This window comes from Pleurodeles waltl, chromosome 5 (assembly GCF_031143425.1).
Source record: "Pleurodeles waltl isolate 20211129_DDA chromosome 5, aPleWal1.hap1.20221129, whole genome shotgun sequence".
NCBI lineage: Eukaryota > Metazoa > Chordata > Amphibia > Caudata > Salamandridae > Pleurodeles > Pleurodeles waltl.
In genome coordinates this window covers 156606990-156631021 of record NC_090444.1, presented here as the reverse complement: position 1 = coordinate 156631021, position 24032 = coordinate 156606990, and the positions used below count along the sequence as shown (strand labels likewise).

Here is a 24032-nt window from a genome sequence, read left to right as displayed (position 1 = left end):
ATTGGTGAAGAAGGTAGTAGTACAGCAGAGTGGTGTAGAGTACAGTGGCAGAGAGAGCAATGTTGCAGAGTAGAGTGTCAGTGCAGCGGTGTACAGTGGAGCAGAGTGGCAGAGAGCAGTGGTGTGGAGTACAGAGGTGCAGAGTAGAGTGCAGTGGCATGTAGTGCAGTTGTTCAGAGTGTATTGGCGTAGAGTGCATTGAAGTATAGCTCAATGGTTTAGAGTGCAATGGGCAGAGTGGCGTAGAGTGCAGTGGCATAGAGTGCAGTGGCGTAGAGTAGATTTGCTCAGAGAGAAGTGGCATAGAGTGGAGAAGTGCAGGGTAGAGTGCACTGGCATAGAATGCAGTGGTGCAAGGTGCAGCAGCATAAAGTAGATTGTTTCACAGTAGAGTGAAGTGGTGTAGAGTGGAGAGTAGATTGGAGTTGCGAAAAGTGGCATAGAGTGTGATGGCAGAATAAAGTGGTGTAGAATGCTGTGGCATAGAGCACAGTGGTGCAGAGTAGATTAGAGTGATGTACAGTGTATTGATGTAGAGTGCAGGGGCATAGAGTTGAATGTTACAGAGCAAAGTGCACTAGCTTAGAGTGTATTGGCATAGAGTGCAGTGGTGTACAGTGCAGTGTTGCAGAGTGGCATAGAGTGCAGCTGTGCGGAGTAGATTGTTGTTGCCTAGACTGGAGTGGTATAACATGCAGAGGTGCAGATTTCAGTGGTGTAGAAAGGCATAAAGTGCACTGACACAGAGTAGAGTTGTACAGAGTAGAGAGGTGTAGTGTGAAATGGCATAGAGTGCAGAGGCATAGAGTGGAGAGGAGAAGAGTGGAGAAGAGTGCAGTGATCCAGAGTGCAGTGGCATGGAGTGGGGTAAAGTGGAGTGGTGCAGAGTAGGGTGCAGTGGTATGGAGTGATGCAGAGTAGAGTGGAGGGTAGTATGCTTGGTGTGGTAACACACTGCCATTACAGATATGTTTTTGATTGAAATGACCATTACATTTGCACAGACACTGTTTTTCAAATAAAACTATACAGTGCATCACCTAATGTAATGATTTGTTTTAATCATATAAAAGTATTTGTTTCCAGCACAGTTCAGAATTAACAAAAATGTGCTTCATTTGTACTCCTTATTTGGATATATTCTAAAATCCTTGCACAGTTTATTTAAATGTTGTCATGTGTTAGACAAAAAGTTTTCCTACCCCCCCAGTATCCACTAAGATTGTTGCATAAATCATCTCACTCCGAAGTCAGAGAAAGAAAAGTAAACAGTAAGGCCCATATTTATACTTTTTGACGCACAACTGCGCCAACGCAGTTGTGCGTCAAAAATTTTCCCGCCGGCTAACGCCATTCCAACGCACCATGCGGGCGCCTTATTAATGGAATGACGTTAGCCGGCGCTGCGGACTGGTGTGCGTCAAAAAAAATGACTCACACAAGGCAGCGCCGGCGTATGGGAAAATGGGTGTTGTGCGTCAAACAATGGTGCCATCAGGTCTGAGGCAAAATTCAGGCCTCAAACCGGATTTGGGCCATTTTTTTTTACGCCCAACCTCCATTGACATGACTCCTGTCTTAGCAAAGACAGGAGTCATGCCCCCTTGCCCAATGGCCATGCCCAGGGGACCTATGTCCCCTGGGCATGGTCATTGGGCATAGTGGCATGTAGGGGGGCCCAAATCAGGCCCCCCTATGCCACAAAACAAATCGGAAAAAAATACTTACCCGAACTTACCTTTACTTCCCTGGGATGGGTCCCTCCATCCTTGGGTGTCCTCTTGGGGTGGGCAAGGGTGGCAGGGGGTGTCCCTGGGGCAGGGGAGGGCACCTCTGGGATCCTTCCGAGCCCACAGGTCCCTTAACGCCTGCCCTGACCCAGGCATTAAAAAACGGCGCACATCAGGCTGTGCGCCGTTTTTTAAGGCCCACCCTCTCCTGTGCGTCAAAATGACACCAGAGTATAAATAAGGGGCACAGGCCTTAAAGTCATTTTTTGGAAGGGAACGCCTACCTTGCATATAATTAACGCAAGGCTGGTTCCCCCTTCCAAAAAATGACGCACATGGTGGAATTTTGACGCCCGCGGGGTCGGACATCAAAGTATAAATATGGGGCAGGGTTTGCGCCGATTGTGCATCAAAATTTTTGACACACATTCGGCGCAAACAGAGTATAAATATGCCCCTAAGTTCCCACCCAAGACAGAGCCTGACATTTTACCTTGTTCTTTAAATGCACGGCAAATGTGATGACATAAGAACAAGATTTACAGGCCTGTTTACAGAAAGGGAGCACTCGGAAGGATACTGTAAATAAGATTTGGGCAAGGGAAGGGATGAACTCAAGCTGGAAAGCCTAAAACAAATGAAGCCAACAAATTGAAAGCAACAACATTTGAGTTACAAACCACAAAGCCAATGGCAAGCAACGGGTGAAATGCATTTCCAATGAAGCTCTATGAATGTACTTAAAGTGACAGCTGTGGGATACTTTGTGGGGAAAGTCCAGTATTTTATTTCAGTCTGTATCTTGCACAGGTTTGGCCACATCAGTCTCCCAGGTAGTATGACGAGAAGACCTGGAGTGGTTTCCATGTTGCAGGAAAGGTCTGTACACCCATTTTATCAGTTTGCCACCAGTCCCTATGGTGTAGAGCAGTGGTTCCCAACCTGTGGTCAGGGACCCTTGGGGGTCCGCAAAGCCTCCTCACGGGGTCTGCGACTGATTAGAAAATTAAATAATATTAACAGATTAGGTCCCCAGCTTTCAGTAATGACTCAGTGGGGGGGTCCCAGGATACCAATTATGATGCAGTGGGGGTCCCCGGGTTCCAGTAATGATAAAGTTGGGGTCCATAGAAGTTAAAAGGTTGGGAACTACTGGTGTAGAGCGTCTGGCACACCTCATGAAGTATCCGTGCTAGGTAGCAGACATGAAATAGGGCACTTAATGATTGTTTAAGGTGGTTGTAAGTAAGGAGTTGACTGGGATGAAGATGGTAGTCTGCCAAAAGGGTTTGGAAATTTTGTAGCTCGCCGACCAGAAAAAAATCCCCCAAATTTAAGATGCCTGCAGCATGCCACTGACGGAGTTGCTCTGAGCACAGCTGTCCTGTGCGTGTGGGACGGCCTTGCAAAGGTAGTGCCGGAGCACAGGGTTTCTTTGTGTCAGTGAGTGTACAGGTTCTAGTCAGTGAATTTACAGGTTCTAGCAAGGCAAGAGAAAGCTGTGCATGATAATCCCAGATGGTGTTCCATAGTATGGTCAGTAGGAAACAATGAGCAGGTAAGTAATTCCTTCTTAAAAGTCATTACAGATAAACCCCATCTCAAGCAGGGGGACGGGCAGACAGCCAGAGAGCCACCCATTGGACCTGTGCAACTAAATAACAGTGTTCTGAGCCCAGAAGGCAGAATCCACCCGCAGTCACAGGTAGCTTTAGAGTGGAAAGAGCTACCCAACGGCGCCCCAGCGACCAAATCATATGTGTGGCATGTCTGAAGAAGGAATGAAGGACAAGCAGGGGAAGGTATGCAAAACAATACTATCATCGGGGTAGCACACCATCTTCACTAGTGCCAAGTGGCCCACTACAGAAAGCAGAAGAGAAGACCAAAAAGCAAACTGGGCTTGGAGGGACTGTGACGCTCTGCTGAGATTTTCATCCTGCAAATCAGTGGGGAAATGGTAAATATTAATCCCTAGATATTGAAAGGTAACTGGTTCCCAGTTCAATTTGAGGTCTAATTGTATATAAAGGGGAAAACAGTACCATATGTTAAAGAAACACTCATTACATTTTTAAAATGTTCTCATGTTCTTACATTTTGTTTGTGCAACTTACATCCTAAATATTTTGAAGATTCTACGTGTACTTGACACTTAGGGATAACCAAGATCACTAGTTTGGCTTTTGCTCAACCTTGCAAGGCGTCTGACCCCTGCCCACCCTTCACAAGCACGAATAGCGGACCATTGCACAAGAAGAGTTTACCAGGGTGGGTTGGTGCTGCTTGTTTAATGACTTGACAGTGCCTCTTCTCTTTCTCTCCTGTCTGCAGAGACAACTCCCCAGGTACGCAATACCTTTTGATAGTCTTGGTGAACTCATCTTGTCTGATTTTAGGAATTGTCCTAACTTGTTCTTCTCTTCCTTATTTATCCGGCTCTTAGCAACAGCCTCCCATTGAACTCGATTTCATCCTCCTCTTCTATTATCTTTGATTGGTAGTCCGGGCTCCCAGTTCTGAGATAAATGTAGAGTCCCAGACATACACTCTAGTGCTGTGAGACTACAGACAAGTTGTGGGTACCTCACATCCTGACCTTAGGTGTGAGACTGTGGCCCACACCATCTGCCCTGCCGCATTAACTTTTTTTCAGGTTGAAAGTCCATTGGCGGTTGGTGTGAGCCAGATGTTTTTGGTCAACATGTTTAAACTAGCATAAGGTTACTTACCCTAATGTTTCCCAAACTGTTTGCCATGGGTTTTAAAATGTGTAGAAACACAATCAAAATGTTGCTGTTGCTTTCCCTCCAAGAAAGATTGGGTAGATGTGGGTAGGGGTTATGGCCTTGACACAGTGCTGAAGGGCATTAATTTACTACTGAACAAGGAGGTAATGTTACAACTGAATGTAGCATACCAGGAGGCAATCACAAAAATACCACAGTGATTAAATAGTGCTATGTAAAAAAATAGAGCAAATAAATGCACTGATAACGTAATGCGGTATGGTCTCTCTTGGGTGTGTCTGTAAAACTGACGTTTGTTCTTGAATTTTTGTCCTGAATTTTGACACTTTGACATTTTGACACTTTCATCCTGAATTTCTGAATTTCTGTCCTGAATTTCGACCCTTTGTCCTGAATTTTTTACAGTCCTGTCCAGAATTTTCCCCGATGCCAGGAGGTCACCCTAATAAGAGGTGTTCGGTACTTTTTAGAAATGTGTTGCAAACTCTGTGATTTTGGAAACCGCAGGGTTTGTGGTCACAATATAGTTTCCTACATCTGACTCGATGTCCTTTATCTCCCTATGAGCCCCACACGTGTGACACCTTTAGCCAAATATAGGCTCTTTAGTTAACATGATTTTGCATTCTAGAAGGCGTGGGCATGCGCTTAGATTGAGAAGTGCTAGTGCCTAGAAGACTGAGTTACAAAGGACTGAGCTGACAAATGTCTACACATCAGATATGGGGTGGTGCAAGGACGCTCTGAAAGTTTCAGAAAAGTGGGGTGTGTCTGTAGGTTTTAGACGAAACCCCGTGACTGCAAGTCGTCAGTCTGCGGAGAGAACTGGACCCAAGCAGCAGCCACATGTGTTTCTTCCCAGGCACGTCCTGAGCGGCCGCTGGGCCCCGGGGTGTCCGGCTGTATCCGCCGCTGGGGGCCTGAAGTGCGACGTGGAAGGAAGGGGGGGCCTTGCCGAGGAGTGGAGGGGGCGCCGGAGGACGGGGCGGTCTCGTGACAGAGCACGCGGGACGGACCCTGCAGAGGAGCGGGGGCAGGAGAGGGCAGCGGGGGGCAAGAGACGGCTGCGGGGGGCAGGAGAGGGCAGCGGGGGGCAGGAGAGGGCAAGAGAAGGGGAGCGCTGCGTCTCTGAACTCACATTCGGGGCAACTAGGAAAGGGCAGAAGAGCGGCACTTCTGCCAACCCGAGCACTCTGACCCCCAGAGAGGGGGCGCTGCAGGCCTGAGATCCCTGGCAGCCAGGGGATGGGGTGGGCGACCCCGCGTCCCCGAGGAATACTGACTGGCGGGGAGGTCTGTGTGTGTGGGGGGAGGGGATTCTGCCGACCCGGTCAGTGACAAGCGAGGAAGAAGGGAGAGTGTGGTAGAGTGAGAGGGAGGTGTGAGTGAGTGCCGTCCCGAGGAAAAACTGGAATCAGTGAGAGAGCCTCACTCCTGAGCTCACTCACGAACAGGAAAGGCGGCAGCTCTGGGCACTGACATCAAGGCACGAAAGGTAGTTCTGCTGGTGAACATCTGGGGGGGACAGCATAGCAAGGGGTGGGTCTGCTGCCAAGGGTGGGCACACTGACAGCCAGGGTGGAGGAAGATCTGCTGCCGTGCTTATAATACTGACGGCCAAGGAAACTGAAGAGGAGGAGGCGCTAAGCATGCAGGTGGCGTCGAAGCACTCGTCCGAGTCCATAAACTGCACCTCAGCTTCACTGCAGGACACTTAACACCGATCGCAGCGCTGCGTGCTCCAGGCGCTATAATCCGGTGACCATGGAGGGGCTGCTGGTGGTCTGCTTGATCTCCCTGGCCATGTTCCTGGGGTGCTTCCTCCTCGGTCTCATACCTCTGGCCATCAAACTCTCCGAGGTAAGCTCATTCGTTCAACTTGTGCCTTAGCGGTTTGCAGACACCTGGCTGTGGTCATTAATAAACAAACACCTGTAGGTTTCATCGTGTCGCCCTGTTGTCTTGGCGCTATGAATGCGGTGTTAGTGCTGCGGGGGAGGGGAGTAGGTTGCGCCGCTGCTTTGAATTTGGTTTTAAGCTGTGAAAAGTCTCATCCTCCTCTCTGGTTACCCATCTCTTTCCTCAGCCACGCGTGTGACCGCTGAGAATTTTGTGGGGCTGCTGTTGTGTAAAAGCGCCTCCGCGTGGAGAGTTGCACTTTATATTCCTGGCAGCCTGGTGTGCATGGAGGCAGCGCCCTGGGCGGTGGCCCCCGAGCTCTCCGGGGCCAGCTACATCCTCCTGATCTTTGCCCACGTACCCGGGTCACATCGGTGGAGCTGAGCTCAGCTCCCAGAGGCCGCCTCCCTCGGCGGGCAGGACAAGTAAACAAAGACGGCGTCTGTGGAGACGGCACATTCCAAGCGCACCGAGGGCTCCTGAGAAGCAGACCGGGCGGCAGCACCGCGAGAATACTACCACCCACCCGCTACTGACGTCTAGAGCCTGAAGAGGGGGACCCCTGGATATGGAGACCCCTAGGGCAGGGTGACCGCCCCCCCTTGGTGTTTCCCGACTAAGCGTTTGACATCCATCTCTCGAACTCGGGGCCGGCTTTTGGGCGATGCGACCGGTGCAGCCGCACCGGGCGCTGACTTTGGTGGGGGCGGTGTGTTTAAAAATACCTTAAAAGCAAGTGGACTTCTTAGCGAGTCCAGCAGTTTTGATGGAACTATAAAAATGTCAAGATAACTCTGCTGAATAAGGTTCCTGCTGGTGAGCATCGGAATTTAGTTTATTGGCATCTTTGGCTCATCGTAAAGTAGCGCAGAGGGTTAATGTGCTGCTGCGCAGAACATGTTCATGCAGATCACAGAACTGAGTGTGGGTGAGCTATGAGTAGCGCTATAAAAAATGATATGTATGTCAGAGAGGGACTATGGAGGGATGAGGGGCACCATTGGAGAGTGACAGTGAAGGAATTCGTGGAGAAGTAGGTCATGGGGGCGGGAGCACCGAAAAAGAGGGTTGCACCGGGCACCACCGGCGCTAAACCCGGCCCCGCGGGAACTGCTTGACGGATTTGGTCCCACGAGTGTGCCCGAGTCCTGCAGAAATCATGTGCACAATTTATCGATACTGTTAGTTTACGCAGAACAACCACGGCCCGACTACAGGTGATGCACAGTGGCATCCTGGTGTGGGAACATCAGCCCAAATCAAATGGGGGATCGGGAAAATGGTGTTAGCAAAAGTATACCCTGGTTCCTTGCTGACCCCATCCCGCAGGATGGGGGTATAGCGTGAACCGAAAGGAGGGAAGAAAATAAGAAGGAAAAAAGCTCGAAGAAAGAGAGACGATCAAAAAGAAAGGATAGCACAACAGAAAAAAGCAAGAAGGGAAGACAGGAAAGAGGGAAAAGGAAAATGAAAAAGACAGGATGAACTAAATGATAAGAATCAGAAAAAAGAAATCAAGAGGCAAAGAAGGAAGGAGAAAAAGAAAGATAAAGAAATGAGCGAAACAAAGGAAAAACTGCCGATTTACCGGAAGGCAAGGAAGAACGAAAAAGGAGCAAAGAAAGAGTAAGAAAGAAAAATACGTATAAAAAAAGGACACCATAAAGAAAGCAAAGAGAGAAGATGAGGGAGAAAGGAGAGAAGAAAGAAAAACTAGAAAAATAAAAATACAGCAGAGAGAAAAAGACAGGAAAGAAAATTAAAAAGGGAGAAAAGGCAAGCCAGGAAGAAGTGAAAGCGAAAGAATTGGAGAAAGATGAAGGAGAGAAAACAAGATAGAGGAGACAGGGTACACAGCATTTTAGGCACTGCCTCTGCAAAAGAGCTGTGCATAGTCGCAAACCAGCTGAAAGGCTATTACGTGATTACAGGTGGCTCCTGGGACCTGTAGGCGTGACCCTAGTCTGAAGGTTTCCCTTCCTTTCTCCTCCGTGCTGCAGTGGAAGTTGCCAGCCAACACACAGCGTCAGCAGCTGCCCCAGCTCCAGAGACACCGCACCTGCTGCTGAACTCTCCTGCTTGGCTGAGGCTCCCTCCCCAGCCTTAATCTTGGCCAAGCCTGGGCCCATCAGAAACTGCTGTTTAGGTTTAGTGACATAACTGAAAGTCAGTGGCTGGGAACACACCCACACAGTGAAGTGCAATGCATTTATCTTTTGAAATGCAAATATTTTCATTTGGAAAATCAAAGGGACGTGGCCTGCTTGAGCTTAATTTCCAAAGATGTTGAAAGGCACTCACAACGAGGCTGTGAGTGTCACACTAGATATCAGAAATCATTTGGAAAGTTTGTAAATGTCCACAAACTACAGATTTGCTCAGCTTAGTTGTGTAAAAAGGTTTAATCAACTGGTATCAACGATAATGATTTCTTTTTCATTTACAAGAATTCTGTGTGAATAAAGAAAAATCTTATTGGCTATTTTTCAAATTGCCACGCTCCAAGGAGTGAGGTTACCACACTGGACATACGCCTTCAGTTCATAGCAATTTCACAATCAAAATGCCGTGCAGTGCTTATTTTGTAAAAGAAGAAGTGCTGTGGCAAACATTTTTTTCTCAGGAGCCCACTGCTGCCACTGCTGAATGTTGGGGTTGCTGAATACCAAGCCGGTATTCTATATTCCACCTCATGCTTCTCTAATTCACCACCGCACACCCCTGACCTTCTATCTCACTCATGGGGGTTCTTTCCGTCGCTACTTTTTCCCCTTGTCCTCCATTTTTCATTTCCTCTTTTTCTACCGTTCACTCTCTCGTTTTGGGTCAGAGTCTGAAGATAGAAAAATAAGCCTTTTTCCCCAAAAATGAGTGCCAGTGCCCACTGATTGCAAGCACCGGCTCAGATTAAGCACTGACTGCAACCGTGTACCGAACATCCTCCCAAACATCTAGACCAGGCTCCCTTTAGGTCCTAGGTCACTAGCCCAGCTGTGCTTCTGACTGAAGCATGGTTTGTGCTACCATTAATTCTTAATTTGTGGAGGGTAATCAAGAGTGAATAAAGTTTGAAGCCACTCGCACTATTTTAGGTTTTGAGGTACTATATGAATATTGAGCCCATTTCAAAGCACACTTCCCTATACTGAGGGACAGCATAGCCAGGGGGATATCAGCCTAGTTCTGACACCCGGGGACAGTGGTTGCAGGAGCTAACAGGGAGAATGACACCAGGGAGCAAAAGAGTAGCCAGAAATGTAAGATACTCCCCCGTTTGCACTACTCCTCGGATAGCAGCAAGCATGCAAGGCCCAACATTCCCCAGGAGAGCTTGGTGGTCTCTTACATCCAAACATCTATCCATTTAAATCAGCTTGTCAACTTTCCATTCATTTGCAAATAGTCACTATTCAACATTTGCATTTTGTCATCCATTCATTCTTTTATTCATCGTTCGTCCTATATCCCTCCATTCTTCCATCCATCCACTCTGCCATCCATACACCCTGACATCTATCCATGTATCCACTTCATAAACCCCAATAGAAAATAGTGTTAAGTAAAATTATTTAGAATAGTTAAAAATATAAATTAATGTTTAAAACTATATAAAAATAGTACTTGTGCATTATTTACATATAAGCTATTTAATAACCCATTATGAATTAACAAATATAATGTAACAATGACTATTATTAAAAATACATTAATTGTAATTATTTTTATACATAGCATTTGATAATTATTACTGCTTATTTAAAAACATATGTAGGTGGGAATTCATTTTTTTAATTTTAACTCCAGAAAAATAATTGTAATTTAATATATTTCCATTGATTACAATTTTAATTTAAAATAATTGTAATAGTGTTGTAGTATTATTTTAATTATGTTATACATTTAAAGTAAAAATGTAAAATGACTTTAAATTAATATTTAACATCCATTTTAAAAAATATATTTATTTTAGAATTAAACGTTTTTATTTTTCTCTTTACTTTACCATGCAAAGATATCTACTGAGTCTTCGTATGGTAAAATATAGGGGAAATTAAACACATTTATTTAGCTCAAAAATAAATATTAAATACATTTTGTTGGGCGATGGCCTGCAACTTCACGGCAGCCCCAACAGGGTTTTCTGACTTCCTCAAGAGGTCTGATGGCTATCTCACAGCACCTCCTGACAGGACCAGACTCCTCAAACTCATCGGGATCCACTCACCAGGATGCTTGCCAGGTCTCACTCCCTCCAGGTTCTTTGCTCCTTACAGTCCACACTGGTCTTGGCAGGCCGGCAGATGGGCAGAGCTCCATATATAGGGTAAGCATTCTTGGCTTCCTGGGTGATTGCCCCTCGCCCAGCTGGTCTTAAATCTTTGTGTTTCCCCTGATGAACAGTGCTGCTGAACAACCTGTGGGACTCATGCTCCCACCTTTATAGTCCAAACCCAGAAGCAGATGTGATTTAGTGTCTTGTCCTTTGTTAAAGGGACACTCTGCCACAGCAGGAGTGGCTTCAATTCTGATTGACCCAAAGCACAGTCCAAGATAGTAACCAGGGATCATACTTGACTGTCAGTCTCCACTGAAATATGCCTCACAAAGGTTCAAAAGCCAAGGTCTTCCCCCTCTATTAAGTTTCCATGGTCCTATAGTAACAACCTTATCAGGCCCAACTTCTCCCTTACAATGATCCCAGGCCCCACTGACCAGTAACTCTTCCTGCACCTTTGATGTGATTATTGGATGTCCTTCTCCCCCTTGCTCCAGTGAGGGTCCTCCGACTTCAGCCATGTTCACAATCCACATGTGTCTGGGGGCCCCAGGCCTCACCCGTTCTAGCCTTTCCAGGTCCTGGGCTTTCAAAATGGAACCCACGGGCCTCCATGTTATGTACAATGCACAGGCCCACATACATCCCAGTATGTACATGCAAATATCATGCGCTGTCTGGCACTACGCATAATCACCATGTAGGCCAAGAGTGTTTTAAGTTTGCTGGAGTGGAATTGTATGAGTGGACTGGTAGACACCACTTAAATGACACAGTGAAAAAGGCACTTTCACACTTGCTAAGCACCACTTAACTCAAAACAGGTATGCTGCCACCACCACTCTTGTGTTACCTAATTCCAGGCAAGGACAGTAGCCCCCTATCTCTATGTGCACAGTCCTTGATGCACCACCCCCAGTCTAACATGGCCGCACTACCATGCAACGTGCATAGGTCATGGCTCACATGAATGATCCATGTTCACCCATGACTAAAAATCAGTACCTGTAATCCAGCTATCCATGCTAGGCAGGGTCTGCGTGCCTCACAATGCAAGGGACTTTCCCATCACAACAGTTACTTATTGTGGTGCTCTCTTTGTCTGTGCTATGAAAGTCTTCTTTGCCAGATCTCCCTGCCTTTTACCAGGTATACCCTTGTCATTTTTGCTAAGGCATGGTCTAGGAGGGAGGGAACAAGGAAGACTTGGACCGGTAACTGAGTGGGCTATTTACACTTAGTCACCATTTTTTACTAATTGAAGTTCTGCTCTTAGAGCTTCTGAGGCAATTCCAAGTGTCTCAAAATGGACGGATAAACTACTAACACCAGGGGGCTCCCCGGAACTAGATGAAACCATGGTCTGCGAGGCCAGGAAGACACAACTAGCAGAATTTCATGTCCTGAATCATTAGAATTGCTTTGGTGACCTCTTAACATACACTCTATTAACTTAAGACAAATGGAAGCATTTCCAGTGGAGGAAGTAAGGTAGATGGTCTGTTGAGAGGAGAGAAAGCAATCCTGTGTTTATGAGGAAGGTGGAGGCAGAGCAGCTTTGATAAACTGGATATTGAGATGGGAGCATGCTTGAATCACTTGAGGATGATGTGAAAGAGACTGAGAAGAAGGTTCTGAGGACGGAGAAGTTTGGCTCTGAAGCCAGATTTGTGAAATGGCAGTGTAATGTTTGCAGGTTGATAGAACACAAATGGTGGAGTTTTCAGCACTGTGAGCTGCCAACGAAGGTGCAGGCCTGCCAACTCACACAGTGTCATTGTTTGCTCCCTTCACGTGGTCACCCGGTTAGGAGCCAATATCACACAATGGGTGGGAAAACAAGCTGGAAACCACTGTAAACAGTGGATTTCCAGCCAGTTTCAGAGGCTTTGAACTGCTGATGTCCATTAAGGGGTGTGAAAACACCCAGAACATCGTCCGCAGCCTCAGCAGTTTTTTACTTGTTGTGGAGGAGGGTGTTTGGGAAAAGAGTGTGGGCAAAAGTGCATCTTAGTTGTTTCTTGGCACAAGGCAATGCCATCTCCAAGACCCCCCCCTCCTCACACTGAATTTTTTGTTTTAGATTCCAGGTCTGAAGGTGCACCTGGAAGAGATAGTGGAGCAATTATAAAATGCAAGCAGCACACACAAATAGAGAATTATGGGTTGGGCTTAGGTGAAAGACTCACAGGGTCTTAGAGAGATGCAGAAGATTTCACTTCCTAGGAAAAGTGGATCCAGATACGGGTGCAATGGTAGTTCATCTGTCCATCAGGACAGTCAAAGCAGGGTTTAACTGCATGTGCAGTCTTTTGCAGTGCTTCAAGCAAGGGGCTGACCAAAGTATTTTCAAATGCAGCAACTGTAAAACAAATGTATTCTTTCAGGGTCATGGGATCCTGATCTCCTCTGAGCTCAATCCATAATCATTAAACAAGAGGGATCAGATGCAGGAGATATACAAGGAACTACAAGGCCCCTCCACTCTTTCTGCCCCACTTAAAAGTGGTCCACAGCACACAATTTTTCCTGTTTTGGTGGTTGGTAAATACTTATAGATTTAAAAGAGGAAGAAATCAAGACAACAATGTCTGTCGTAGATGTGTTTGAGGTCGTTCCTTGTTTATCTTTCTTACCCTTTGTTCTTCCCCCTGTTGGCTGACCAAAGGAGTTGGATGCTGAATTGTTGGATGCTGAATTCTCCCATGGATATAGCATTGAGATAATTATTTAAATTATTATTTTGTTTTGATAATAATTCTCCCCTGTAGCTCTTGTGGCTGTTGCAGGTTATGTCAATCATAAAATCCAATAAAATTAAGGACAGATTTCCCTGGACGGAGTTTGTTAATTTTCTCAAACTTCTTTACAACCTGTAGACCAAAGTGTGCTTGCCTCTGTTTTAACATCCAGTCCAGTGGTCCCATCTTTTTCCTACTGTACAGAAGATCCGCAGGGAAACTTTGGGTTCCTCGTGGTATGCAACCACAGATGATTAAGTTAATTAATTTGCCCTTCTTTGTATTCATCAGCTGTATTATTGAGCGTATTCCTTATGTTCTGCTATATCTTCCTGTAAGCCAACTGAGCATGGATAACAGGGGGAGGGGGAGTTAGCTTGTGTTTGATGCCACACCTTAACCAGAAACAGGGTTTGTACCTTGCCATGCAACAGAAGAATAACACTGCCATTCTTCCCTGCCTGTCGTCACATGTTATTAGCAAGAATTTTAACCTAGAATCTAAAGCACAAGCAGAAAATATGATTATGCAAATTGACACAGATTAGCATCCATATTTATTATTTAAAACTCCATGTGGTATCATAGAAGACCATACTATGTGGAAGTTCCATTTTAAGTGTTTGGTTATAGGTGAAAAGAAGAACTCATAAGTGTTCAGTTTTAGAAAACAATTTTTCTTGTTTGATTCTTTCAGCAGCGGCTCATTGGAGGGGATCCTATCAAACAGTAAACATGTTTTCTATTGAACAGTGAAGGCACATTCAGAAGCAGGCATCTAACATTGCACATCCATTTGTAATTCTATTGACCCCCTCGGGAAAAAAGGCAGGTTTTCTAAAATATGACTTAATTGCTTTATGGCCTACCTCACAATATCCACATATCAATGTTACAAACATCCTTGGCATCAGCATAATTTGGAATGTGTACCAGAGGTCTCAAATATGAACCTGGGGAACATGGTGTACACAGGGGCAAAGCTTCGGGGGGGGTTGCACCCCCCATAATAAATGTATTTTGTGATAAATAGTTGGGTACAGGTGCTTTCAGTCGGTTATGATGTGTCTGTCGGATTTCACTAAGAAAACTTTACATACAGACAAAAATGCGTGCACACACACTCCTTTTGTCTGTCTGGAAAGACTTAATAATTGTTGGTTATTTCACAAAATAATGTGTTTTTCTCACTCAGTACCCCTCCCAATCTTCTTTCCTCTCCCTTTCCACTGACCCCTAGACCCCCCTTGTGCGCCCTGCTTGTTGTATAATGTATTTTAACATTAAGGGGGTCATTCCAAGTTCAGAAGACCGCGGGGCCATTCAGACTTTCCCGCTGGGCCGGCGGGCGCCCGCCAAGGGAGCGCCCGCCGGCCCAGCGGGAAAGGCCCTGCAACACAGGAGCCGGTGTTGCAGGGGTGCGACGGGTAAATTTGCACGCAGACAGTGAAAATCATGCTGGGGCCCTGATAGGGGGCCCCACGACACCCGTTCCCGCCATCCTGTTCCTGGCGGTAAAAACCGCCAGAAACAGGCTGGCGGGAAGGGGGTCGGAATCTCCATGGCGGCGCTGCTTGCAGCGCCGCCATGGAGGTTCAGCCCAGCCAGGGGAAATCCGGCGGGAAACCGCCGGATCCCCTTTTCTGACTGCGGCGGTAAAGCCGCGGTCAGAATGGGCAGGAAAGCACCGCCAGCCTGTTGGCGATGCTTTCCGTTGTTCACGGCCCTGACGGGTTTTACCGCCAGGGTCGGAATGACCCCCTATATGCCACTGTGATTGTTTGAAAATCTGAAGCTCACTTCCCTCCAGTCTTACTGACCAGGCTACGCCCCTGGGTGTACATACAGTTTAGAGTAGGATTTTAACAAGAATATTCGTTCACTGAGGTCTCCTAAAGCCTTAGAACCCGCCGTAGCGGGCTCTACCGGATATTAGGACATTGGAATGTTCAGATCTCCATTGGAGACAATAGAGTGCTCTGGGCTGTTACTGGCCGGTAAAAGCCCAGAGCCAACATTCCAATGTTCTCTTTGTTCAAAGCAATAGCTGTGAACAAAGCCTCACGGAGCCCGAGGGGATTTTAATCCTCTCGGGCTTCGTGAGGAATTTGTTTACTTTAATAGAACATTCTGCCCCGAGTGGCAGAATGTTGTAATAGCCTTAGAACCTGCCGTAGCAGGCTCTACCGGCCATTAAAGGCCTTCTCCCTTGTTAAAGGCCCTCGCCTTTGGCTCAGGCCTTTTTTACGTGGGAGCGGGTCTTTAATAGCCGGTAGAGCCCGCTACGGCGGGTTCTAAGGCTGTTAAAACATTCTGCCATTCGAGGGCAGAATGTTCTCCTAAATAGAACAAAGGCTTCATGGAACCGAAGGGGATTAAAATCCCCTCAGGCTCCGTGAGGCTTTGTTCACAGCTGCAGCTGTGAACAAAGAAGACTGGAATGTTGGCGCTGCAGGCTTTTACCGGCCGGAGCACTCCATTGTTTTCAATGGAGCTGCCAACGTTCCAATGTTTTAATAAGCTTTGGAAAGTTCCAATCGCCCTTCTCCAGTATGGAGAGATCAAGACCTACCTTAGTAATTCACGAGATGTTCCCACTAGCCACTTCTCTTCTTGAGGTAGGATTTCTAGTAAGCTGCATGAGAGCACTGTCTGAAAAGAATCATGATGACCCTTACATTATAAAGTTTATAAACTCTTCAGTGCTGCTCTAAAAGATCATCTGAAAAGTCTGAAATCAAATTTGTGAATGCATTCAAATAGTAATAAATATTATGACTGTAGTCAGGCCATGGCCCAGTTTTCCTCCACTGTAACCTTTAACCATAAGATAAGTGAGAAAAAAAAAAAGTGAGGTCACATGGTGGAGATGTGTGTGTTGAATGGTGAGGAGTGCAGTGTATATTAGAATGGCCAAGTCTCCCTTTGTAAGATACTGGAGCCAGCCTTATATTTAAAAATACCCACACTTAATGGCAAAGTACTTGAATTTGACATATTACTTTTTGCTGAGAATTTACATTTTTATTTTATTTTTTGTTACTCCCATTGCCACCATTATTCACCTTTGCAAACCTGTTCCGCCTTGATCGAGGTATAGTATTTGGTGTTCACATACTTCTGGATCCTTCCAGAACTTAATGTTTGTCTTGTGTATAAAAAAAGTCCCTTACCATCTTGAAACCAACAAGGCCATTGGATAGGATAGGGAACAGATCTGATCTTTTCTCCTGCACCTAAAAGCAATAATGATGTAATGTACCTATTTCTGTAACCAAATCATTTAAAGGTGTCCACACTGCCACGCCAGCCTTAATACCCTCTCTATATTCCGTCATTTTAGTGCACCTGATGTGAAAAACTAATCACCCCAAATCTATGTTACACAGATCTGACTTCAAGCAAATAATATCCTATAATAAAAACAGTTTACGCGCAGCCTTAATAAGCCGTGCATGGTCTGGTGGAATACCTGAAAGCACCCGGTGACCCGTCACTTTATTGATCTCTCCCACTGCCGGAGAATAAGCCTGAACATTTGAAAACTGAAGTAGGTTTACATCCTCAACATATTCATTACGTCTCTGGATTCACCCTATTTGTTTTTGCTTGAGTCCAGTACAGCCTGTAAACAGCACAGAAGTTGTTTCTATTTAACCTGCAGATAGATACTTTACTTACATCTATTAAGATGTCATCTGGAAACCAACATCTGCTACAGTGACCAAGAAGGAGTCCTCGCCTGCTCTTTGATCCTCAGTAAATAGCTTTATGGGTCGTCAATTCCCCCTGTGCTCCAGTAGATTCGTGAAGGTGCTCCACCGCGGTCAAAAGGGCTCCCAGCTCCTGCCTAACTTAGTAGCTACAAACCACACAGCAGTTTGATGGTATTTGACCAATACAATATGGCGCTGGGTCCTTGCCTTCAATTGTTCCCATCAAAGTATAGTTGTTCCCTGCTTATCAACACAATTCCCCTGAATGTTACAGCAGGGCACAAAGAATCTTTTAAGAATGTTAAGGATTTTTGAGGAATCTGGTCATTGCTCCTTCCACGCAAGTATGAAAGCAAAATTAAATACTTATTTTTTTTATGCATTTAAGGGTGGAAAACATACAACATGGCCGGTCTCTAATGTTTGCCTACGTCCAAAACAAGGTGGAAATCTGCCAAGGTGTGATTGTCCAACAATGTAACTGGAAATCTGGTAAGGTCAGACCATCCGACCCGCCAACAAGGCCCTTCTTACCCATTTTCCAAGCCAATATTATCACTTTGTGTGCAGAGGCATACAGGAAACCAAAAGCAGCCCTGACAAAAATGCTCAAACCAGCCCGCTTCCCTCCTCTCAGCACCAAATCTCTCTCTTTTCATTCATCTAATCCCTCTCTTTCTTCCTACACTCTGATATCTAGCTCTGCCTCTCCCCCGTCTACACACCCCCATGCCTTCTGCAATTAATATTGAAAATCTGGGGAAAGTGATAGAGGCAACAGGATTGGCTTTTGGCTCCAAAAACCGGCTTCTCTTTGCTCCAGCCTCCCAGGAAATGCCTGATGGAATAAATGGACAGTCCAGCCCTGTTTGTGTGTCCTTTTAAATTGAACCAATATGGACGTTAATTTCAGTATATATAACTTTTGCTTTAAACAGAAAGTTTAAAGTTAGGAATCACCATCATTGCATAATGGTCTGGTATAACTTATTCCGTGACACAAGCTATATTTTAATATCATTCAAGACTTTTCCCCAAGTTTGACTTCAGAAGATCCTTAAGGTTTGGTGTAATATAGGTTTCTACATTTAAGAACTATAGCAAGCAGTGCAGTTTGATGAGGTTAGTATGAACGTAGAACTTCAGACTAATCTCCATTCATTGTATATCCGAAAAGACGGTCAAAGTAGATATCAGTTCCTGTAGTGGGAGGAAGGGAACTTGATCTGTAAATAAAATATAGTCGATGCGTAAGGCAATTTTCCTCTCCCAACCATTATGGCAGAAAGAAGTTACGTGTTTATCCTGCCTTATAGGTTGCAAAAAAGGCTCCATATGACACTGTTTTTAATGCTGAATGATCTTTCCTTTGGATCATGCATCATCAGATTATGTGCTCAGTTTACTAATGGCCAAGGGAAAAGGCAGAAATATAATCCAGCAGGATTACTCCTGCATTTGGAGTAGATTTCAGATGTTTTATGGATTCACAAGTGATCATAGGAGTACTGTAAGATGCATACTGCAGACGTAGATTTCCAGGAGTACTCCAGTGCGTAGGTACTCAAGAATTAGCTCCTGGGTGCGGAACAGGGAAGAAAGAGGAGGAAGCTGAGAGGATGAATGGGCAAAAAGGACAGTAGATAGAGAGAGGGCAAAGTCTGAGAGGCACAAGTTGGAAGTTTCTAATGTATGTCTTGTACTACTTTTAAGTAACACTGATCCAGTGTATCCGCTAGCAGGCTTAGTGAAACGGCAAGAGAGTGTCCTGATGGCACACCTGAGCCTTCAACTGCAATCTGTGGATAATTCACTGGTCAATTAAAGGAATATTCAAAATTATGCTTCTCTAAAACTTTTTGACGTGACTGAAGCCAGGGACTCTGTGATTCCATTTCACAGTGCTGATGGTGAACCCTATGTTCATGGGAAGGTCTCCAGACTACCACTGCTTCAGACAAATAAATATGTGACTCGTAATGACCCGGAGAATGCTACTCGGACAAGACCACAATTTACAGACATTTTGGTTTGAGGGTGGCAGATGCCCTCTTTTAAATATTCGTCGATTTTACAGTGGAAGTGATTTCCAGTGACAGAATAGTTTTGATGCTCTATATTTTCTTTTGTATAAGTAATGCAGTAAGAAAAAATACTATTGAAAAATGTATTGATGGCACATGTGTTCCGTCTGTGTTGTGCAGGTAAGGTGAGAGATCACTGTCACCTTGCATGCACACCACTGACTCGCTAGCCATTTATCTGGTGTTTTAGCCCACAATGTGCTAGAAGGAAACATGGGTATGCAGAATTAAACTGAGAAATAGGGTTTTTGAGAGCTCCCCTCAGAAGCTGAGAGCTATATAATATAATTAACCAAAAGTTATAATATTTTTTATGTAGAACTTTGTACGTCATTTTGGCTGTTTCTAAGTGCTGTAAATAAAATGCTGCCTCTACCTATTCTAATGGTGTTTGAATGTAGTATGACAAAAGGGTGGAGAGCTGAGTCTGCCTTGCTGGGATTCAAATTTGTGATATTCAAATCACTGCAAATGTCAGAGACGAGCATTAACTCAATGAGGCAACTTGTCAGCTGATCATGATCCTATCTTGACAACTTTATGTTTAGTTACCATTCTTACCAGAGAAGGTCTTGAACTGAAGAGGACATGGATGGCTCCTCTCAGGTGTTTCATTTATACCCAAGTGCAGCAAAAGTGTTCATATTGAGTACTTATTGTCTTTCACATTGAACAAAATACCACTTTTACACTGCAGAAACTTGTGAATTTACCTTGCACAAAATGCACCTTGGTATTATAAAATAATATTAACTCATGTCTACTTTAGCTGCATCTGGAGCAACCTAAATAGGTCTGCCCTAACCCAAAGTGAGTTCTCTTCTCTGATGACCTCCTCTCTGATGAGCTATCAGCACCGAGTCAGATCATCACACAGGCGATTGGCTGTTTAATTTTCACAGATCAACCCCATCAACCATCTTTCAGGTAGACATACAGGGCTGATTCATGAAGGTTACATACTTTTGAGTAACTTTACTACTTTTAGGTTTACTACTTTTTGGCTGTTCACAAAACCTGAGTGTAAATTTACTCCTAAAGTTTGAGTAGACTCTTGGAATACATTCACACTCTGATTGTGTGAGTAGTCAAAAGTAGTAAACTCACTCAAAAGTGTAAATTATTCTAAAGTGTAAGTTACCTTTGTGAATAAGGCCTTTGATTTTGAGTTCAAGTGTGTTTTTATCTGCAAGGCAAATATTTGGGTTTGGTTTATTAGTGAGTAATACCATAAATACCAAATATATTTGATATTCTTAAGGGAGTTTGGTCTGGAATGAAAAACGGTGGGATGTTGGCTGCCATGCATTACATGCGGAGCCCAGCTGTTGCGTGATTATCATGGGGCATTCAGCATATAATTGCTGCGTCATGTTAACAACCTTCAGCACAGTGGCCATGATTTGGTCAACCACTGGTGTGGTTATACTTGTTAAAACCACAGAAGTGCCTGGCTACAATAACAACACAGCACATTTCTTTTTGTTTCCTAAAAATTCATCACATAGGGTGAGCAGCAAATATATCTTATCAGTAACTGCTTCTGCAAAACAAATTGGCCACCGAAATCAGATTTGTTTCCTATTTCTAGAGATAACATAAATACCCACACCAACAATCACTTGCTTAACGTGTACCCACCAAAAGTGAGAGGGACAACTAAGAGGGAACACCACAAAGACAAGTCAGGAAACAAAAAGAAAAATTAGTAACCAGCTGAACCTCTTCCCATTCCCCGAAGGCACATTATGTCAACAAGGAAATTGGCCCACCTAGAAGTTAATACTGGAGTTTTAAAACTGAGGCCCAGACTGGAACTTAAACATGAACAACAGTGGACCTAGAGCATCACGTGAAACCTCAGGAGAATGCAATAACGCTGCCATGTTTTTACTGATCAATCCACAAAATAAGTTGCAAAGACAGAATCTTTCTTCCTTTGTCCTGACTGTATACTTGACTGGTCTCACATCTCTTTAGACCATCCTTTCATCCTGGAAGTATTTCAGATCACCATCATGAATTGAGTTCTCCTCCCTAAATAAAGTGGAAGAAGCTACTGTTTTGGAATGCTGCTGCTTCAATCCACACAAAATAAATCATCATTTGTCATCTAATTTACCATGGCAGGGTATAGCCTTGTTCTGTGACGGAATATGCTCTGGAATGTAACGAGCACAGGAGAGGGAAACAACATTACCTGTATATTTGTTGGTTTGTGTGTCTATGTGGAGTCCAGCTAATTCCATAGTCTATCTCCATTTGCATAGATGCCTATGTGCTTCCCAAAATACACGTATGGCAGCTAAGCCCTACTAATCGCACATCCCAAGCTGTCCCACACTTTCAAGCTTAGTATATATTCTATATAGTACCCACTGCCAAGGGTACATCTACTAGGTAGACAAATACAATAAATTAAGCATAGTGGTGCACTCAAAGTAAACAACAGTAATCCACGGAAGTCGAATTGTATTGTTGAAACATTTCGGGCCATATTTATACTTTTTTAGCACCGCATTTGTGTCACTTTTTGACGCAAAAACGGAGCAAACTTACAAAATACAATTGTATTTTGTAAGTTTGCGCCGTTTTTGCTTCAAAAAGCGGCAAAAATGCGGCACTAAAAAAGTATAAATATGGGCCTTCATATCTTCTTTATTTTTTTCCAAATGTTGTTTCATTTCTTATAAAATCAAATATAGTTTCAATCAACATGTTTTGTTAAATAATGAACTTCTTTAGGGCTCCAAAGGAAACATATAAAATACCCATATATCAAACCCATAAATACACGTGTCGTATCTCACAAAACTTTACATTCAAAACCCAAAATACAATCATCTGTTTTTTCTAAGTCATGTTCCTCTGTTATTCATAGCAATTCCACATGACTGGGGGCGCATAATACTCTGCAACCTATTCCTCACAATGAGGATTGGACATACACCATATTGATACCTAATAAATGAAACGCACAATAAAACCTTTTCAATTCTATTAAGGACACGGAGGCGAGGATTATGCTTTTCTCTCTATTTACTGCAAACAAACAGCAGCCAATTAAAACACTTTATAACAAAAAACTAAATTTCCCATGCCCGCTGTAGTCCATAATATTCACCAATCACAGGTCTGATCCCTGTATATCTAGCTCTGCAAATATAGTTCTTCCTCTTTCTTTGCAATCAAAATCCAACAAATACTTGACTCCTAGGAACTTGGAAGCTCTGTAACACTGCAACTCTGTCGGAGAAAAACATCGACAGTCCTCTCGTCTGAAGAAAACAAATTTCTTCTCTTACGTCCCAATAACAATCAGGTATTTTTGTTTTCCGCACCTGAAGAAAAAATAAGAGAAAATAAATATATATTTTTTAGGAATATATAAAATAATCCTATAAAATAATCCAATAAAATGGGAGGGCATGGAAACTCACATAACATGCATAGTATCTTCAAACAATATAACAAGATAAAGATTATCATTATTTGCAGGGTGGGATAATCCTCGCCTCCGTGTCCTTAATAGAATTGGAAATTCTTTATGCGTAAGGTAGATTTTTTTTAATTCTATGTCAGGACCGGAGGCTTCAGATTATGCTAGTTCAAATCTGATCTACCACTGCAGAAACAACATCTACAATTGGTTTGTGATAAAAAAACTTTAAAAGTGGAATCTGAAGACCAATCAGTCGCTCTCATTATGTCTCCCAAACGAGAACAAGAACCCTACTGAAAAGGCCATAGAAGCCATAGCACCACGAACTGAGTGTGCTCCAAACATAGATACATCTATTCCAGCCTCCCCAATATGCCATCGAACCCATCTGGCCAAAGTGGCCACCGAAACTGGACCAAAAGGTTTCTGTAAAGAAATGAGCAATTGGCCCTGTATATCTCTACGATGTATACTCGTACATTCCTCATACGCCTTCAAACATTGACAATACATAACTTCTGATGATGGGGAAATGCTGGTTAACATACACATCTAGAGGCTGTTTTCGTACAGTTAGAAATGGTAAATGAAACTCTCGAAGGAGTAAATACTCTACCTGCCAAATCCAAAGCCCGAACGTCTGATACTCGTCGACAAGATAAAAGACAAAGTAACCCAGTAAGTTTCGCTGAAAACTGTTTACGTGAAAGATCCTCATTCCTTGGCCAATTTTAAAAAAATCATAAGACCACATCTACATCCCATAACACTGAATATTTGGGTTGAGGAGGTTTTACCATTTTAATTCCCCGCATCAATTTACATACCAATGGATGTTCACCTATAGGTTTCCCTTCTAGGTGAGGATGACACGCAGAAATAGCAGACCTGAAATTGTTAATGTTCTGTAAGCTAGACCCCGAGAGGCTAAGTCAGAAAGAAAATTAACAATTATTTTAATACTTGTCCCCAGGGGATCAACACATTGTTCACTACACCAACAAACCCATCTTTTCCATGAAGATTCATACCTCTTGTGAGTGGAAGGGGCCCAAGACTGGGATAAAAAGAACAAAGCTTTGTCTGAAACTCCTGGCACTTGCCATTGTCTCCAGAAACTCTCCACGCCATGAGCGACAACTGTCCCAGAATTATTAGGGGATGTTGAGATCCCACTGGGTCCAGCAGTAGGTTCGGATCCCTGGGGAGCACTATAGGTTTTGCACAAGACATTGACATCGCAACTGGAAACCAAGGTTGAGCTTTCCAATTTGGGGTCACCAGAATTAATTCTGACTTCTGTCTCTTCGCCTGAGATAGTGCTCTCTGAATCATGGAAAAAGGAGAAAATGCATAAAGAATCCCCTTCTCCCATGATTGCAGAAATGCGTCTG

The 24032-nt window shown here is 44.2% G+C and overlaps 1 protein-coding gene across 1 annotated transcript in view; it reads left to right on the top strand.

The window, feature by feature from the left end:
• Window positions 1-5501: 5501 nt before the first annotated feature.
• LOC138295497 (zinc transporter ZIP9-like) overlaps window positions 5502-24032 on the top strand; it is a 164127-nt gene continuing 145596 nt past the window's right edge. Inside the window, exon 1 of the mRNA XM_069233838.1 lies at window positions 5502-6340. Within this exon, the coding sequence (XP_069089939.1) occupies window positions 6245-6340 (96 nt within the window). The 5' untranslated portion in view covers window positions 5502-6244. The remainder of the gene's footprint in view (window positions 6341-24032) is intronic.